This window comes from Oryza brachyantha, chromosome 6, assembly GCF_000231095.2.
Source record: "Oryza brachyantha chromosome 6, ObraRS2, whole genome shotgun sequence".
Lineage (NCBI taxonomy): Eukaryota > Viridiplantae > Streptophyta > Magnoliopsida > Poales > Poaceae > Oryza > Oryza brachyantha.
Genome location: NC_023168.2, coordinates 13898334 through 13901623, shown reverse-complemented (window position 1 = coordinate 13901623; position 3290 = coordinate 13898334). Strand labels below are relative to the sequence as shown.

The 3290-nt window shown below is 36.6% G+C and overlaps 1 protein-coding gene across 1 annotated transcript; it reads left to right on the top strand.

The window, feature by feature from the left end:
- Positions 1-1075: 1075 nt before the first annotated feature.
- On the top strand, positions 1076-3085 carry LOC102704988 (putative disease resistance protein RGA3). The gene has a single exon (XM_006656969.1). It carries the CDS (start codon positions 1076-1078, stop codon positions 3083-3085), a length of 2010 nt encoding a protein of 669 aa, XP_006657032.1.
- The last annotated feature ends 205 nt before the right edge of the window (positions 3086-3290 follow it).

The following is a 3290-nucleotide window of genomic DNA, read 5'->3' as shown; positions in this document are numbered from 1 at the left end:
ATAGGGTGGATCCAAGGACCAATGAGCTAGGGCAAAACTTGCGACTCCATATTGCCTATGGTGACTCTCCATCATGCCACATCCTGGTGGGTTGTCAAGGCGGTAGATTAGTATGGGAGCACTAGGAGATAAGGCTGCCTTTGATTATGTGCCCTACATGTAGAAGGAGGAGGTATATATTGGTCTATATGGCAAACATGATTCTAATTAGGGTCACATTTTCTCTCACAGGCATGGTGTAGCAATGGGAATTGATGTAGATGTCATACTGCATTGCAGAGGTATAAATGTAAAATTCATGCCACCAAGTTGTGTCATCTATAGTTGGACCTCGGTGATACACTAAACTAAGATTAGAGATCTAGATGTGTATTTTAAAAATTCATGGACTAGATGACATCATTGTATAAGTTTAATTAAGAACCAGCTGTATATTTGACAAAAAAATCATTTTTTGAGCGAACAAACTAAAAAGATCGTGTGAGAACTAGATTGTTTATGTATTAAAACATGACAAAATCATACAATAAATTGAGTACACTTGCACAGACACCTCATCACTAACCATTCAAGATCATCATATGTATTGATTGACCCCACCGTTATTAATATTTAGTCAATCATGAGGATCCTAAAGTCTAATGTCTGAGTAAACTATTACAAATATCAACTATATATAATGGCTTGAGATTACAAATTGTTACAGATAAGCTTTATCAGAACAAATGAGTTTAATGGATTCTCTTTACTCGTTACAAATAACTTTGCCTAACTAAAAAAAGTTGAACTGAATCAATATAGCAAAATGACCAATACAAGAAACTATAAACTAAGAGTCGGAGTCCCTGAGAGAATAAGAATATGACCAAGAGATTAAAGATTCATATGTTAATGTGCTTGCAAGAAATAGCTTTGAGAAAGATTAACATTCTAACCATATTTCAGTTCAATATATGATCATCCTAACTACTGCATGTTGAGAAATTTTCTTTTGTTTTTGATAGGGACAAAAAGGAAATACATAGTGCAACCATATCAATATATAGCTTCTCAGTTCAGAACTTGTTATTAAATTATGGGTGAGTTGCTTCTATCAACCTCTGTGAATTCAGTTGTTAGAAGGGTTGCTTCCTTTACTGGTGAATATGCCATAAGTGGGATCAAGTCAACATGTAATGTTTATAAAGAATTAGGGAAGCTGGAAAAAACACTAAGTGCAATCTCTGCTGTCCTTAAAGATGCTGAGAGAAAACAATCTACTTCAAATGCCATTAAGGAGTGGCTGGACAATCTCAAGGATGTTGTCTATGATATTGATGATGTAATGGATACTGTAGCAACTGATGTTTTGGAGGATGATGAGGCTTGCAATTGTTTATCAGGGATCAATAAGTTCATTATTCATCCTATCCAGTGGAGTGTGAAAATAAAACAAGTTAGAGAAAAACTTGATGAAATATCAACTAATGGAAGAGACTATAGATTAACAGAGGAAACAAATATAGACAGACAATGCTCACGTGGTAACGTTAGGGAAACACACTCATTTATTAAAGAATCAGATATTTTTGGAAGAGAAACTGCTAAAAAAGAAATTTTGGACTTTATACTGGGAGCTGAATTTTTTTATCATTTATTTGCGGTTCCTTTTGTTGGTCCAGGGGGGATAGGAAAAACTGCACTGGCAAAATTAGTGTTCAATGATAGCAGAGTTGATGAATATTTCGACATGAAGTTATGGGTATGCGCCTCTGATGTATTTGATCTTAAAAGAGTATTGCATGACATTCTAGAATCTGGCACTGGTGAAATCCATACAGGGTTAAATCTTGAAGTGCTACAGAACAAGGTGTGTGGTCTTTTAAGGGAACGAAGATTCCTCCTAGTACTAGATGACATGTGGAGCGAGAATATTAGTGAATGGGAGGAATTGAAAAATTTGTTATCTATTTGTAAAACTGGAAGTGTGGTTATAGTCACCACACGTAGTCCCAAGGTTGCGTACATGGTGCAGACATTGGCACCATATTTGGTAACAGAGCTGCCACATGATGAATGTATGGAGATATTTAATCACTATGCATTTAGAGGCCAGGAGGAAAATTATCCAGAGTTGGTTGAAATTGGAAATTCCATTGTTGAAAAATGCGGTGGTTTTCCATTAGCAGCTAAGACATTGGGATGCATGCTATTTGATAATCGGGATATTAGAGAATGGATGCACATTGTGGAAGATAATATGTGGAATCTTGAACAACATAGTGGTGATATCCTACCTGCATTGAAATTAAGTTACCAAGTGCTTCCGTCTCATCTGAAAGCATGTTTCTCTAGCTTGTCTATATTCCCAAAATCTTACAAGCTTAACAGACACTTTTTAATCAGGTACTGGATGGCTTTAGGGTTATTGGATACAACAACCGGCGAAAGCAAGGAAGTAGTAGCAGAACGATACTTCTATGAACTTGTAGGGAGAAATCTTTTCCAAGACTTCCGCATTGTTTATGATGGCACCATTAATACTTGCAAAATGCATGATCTTGTGAATAATCTTGCAAACTTAGTATCGAAAAGAGATCATGCTATTATAAGCTGTGAAAAGGATAGAGTCACTAGAAATGCTAGGCATATAGTCTGGGAACATGGTTACTTCTCACCGGAGCTCAAATTTCCTAGGGAGCTGAGAAAAGCAAACAAGGCTAGATTATTTGCAAGCATTGGCAATATCGGAACTGTGAGTAAAGCTTTTATTAAAGATCTATTATCAACTTTTACCCTTTTACGAGTGTTGATATTTTCAGAGGTTGAGTTTGAAGAATTACCTGATTCAATTGGAAATTTGAAGCACCTAAGGTATCTAGACCTTCAATGGAATACTAAACTAAAATCAGTACCAACTTCTCTTTCAAAGCTAGTGAACCTGCAGATGCTTCATATTGGAATGTGTATGCAATTAGAGGAGTTGCCAGAAGATATTCATGGACTTGTGAACCTTAGTTTTTTGTTCCTCACGTCAAAGCAAAAGCTTTTACCGAAAGCTGGACTTCGTAGCTGGACATCTCTGACGACTCTAAATCTGGGATAGTGTGCTGACTTAATTTCGTTGACAGAGGAATTTGGTAACCTTGTTTCCCTTCAAGACCTATCCATACTGAATTGTCCCAAGTTAGCTTCTTTACCATCCAGTATGAAGAACCTTCGAACCTCCAAAAATTAATGATTCAAAATTGTGAGGAGTTGGATCTGATGGAGCCAGCCGAAACAATTGGGGGCCTGCAGAAAATTCGTGT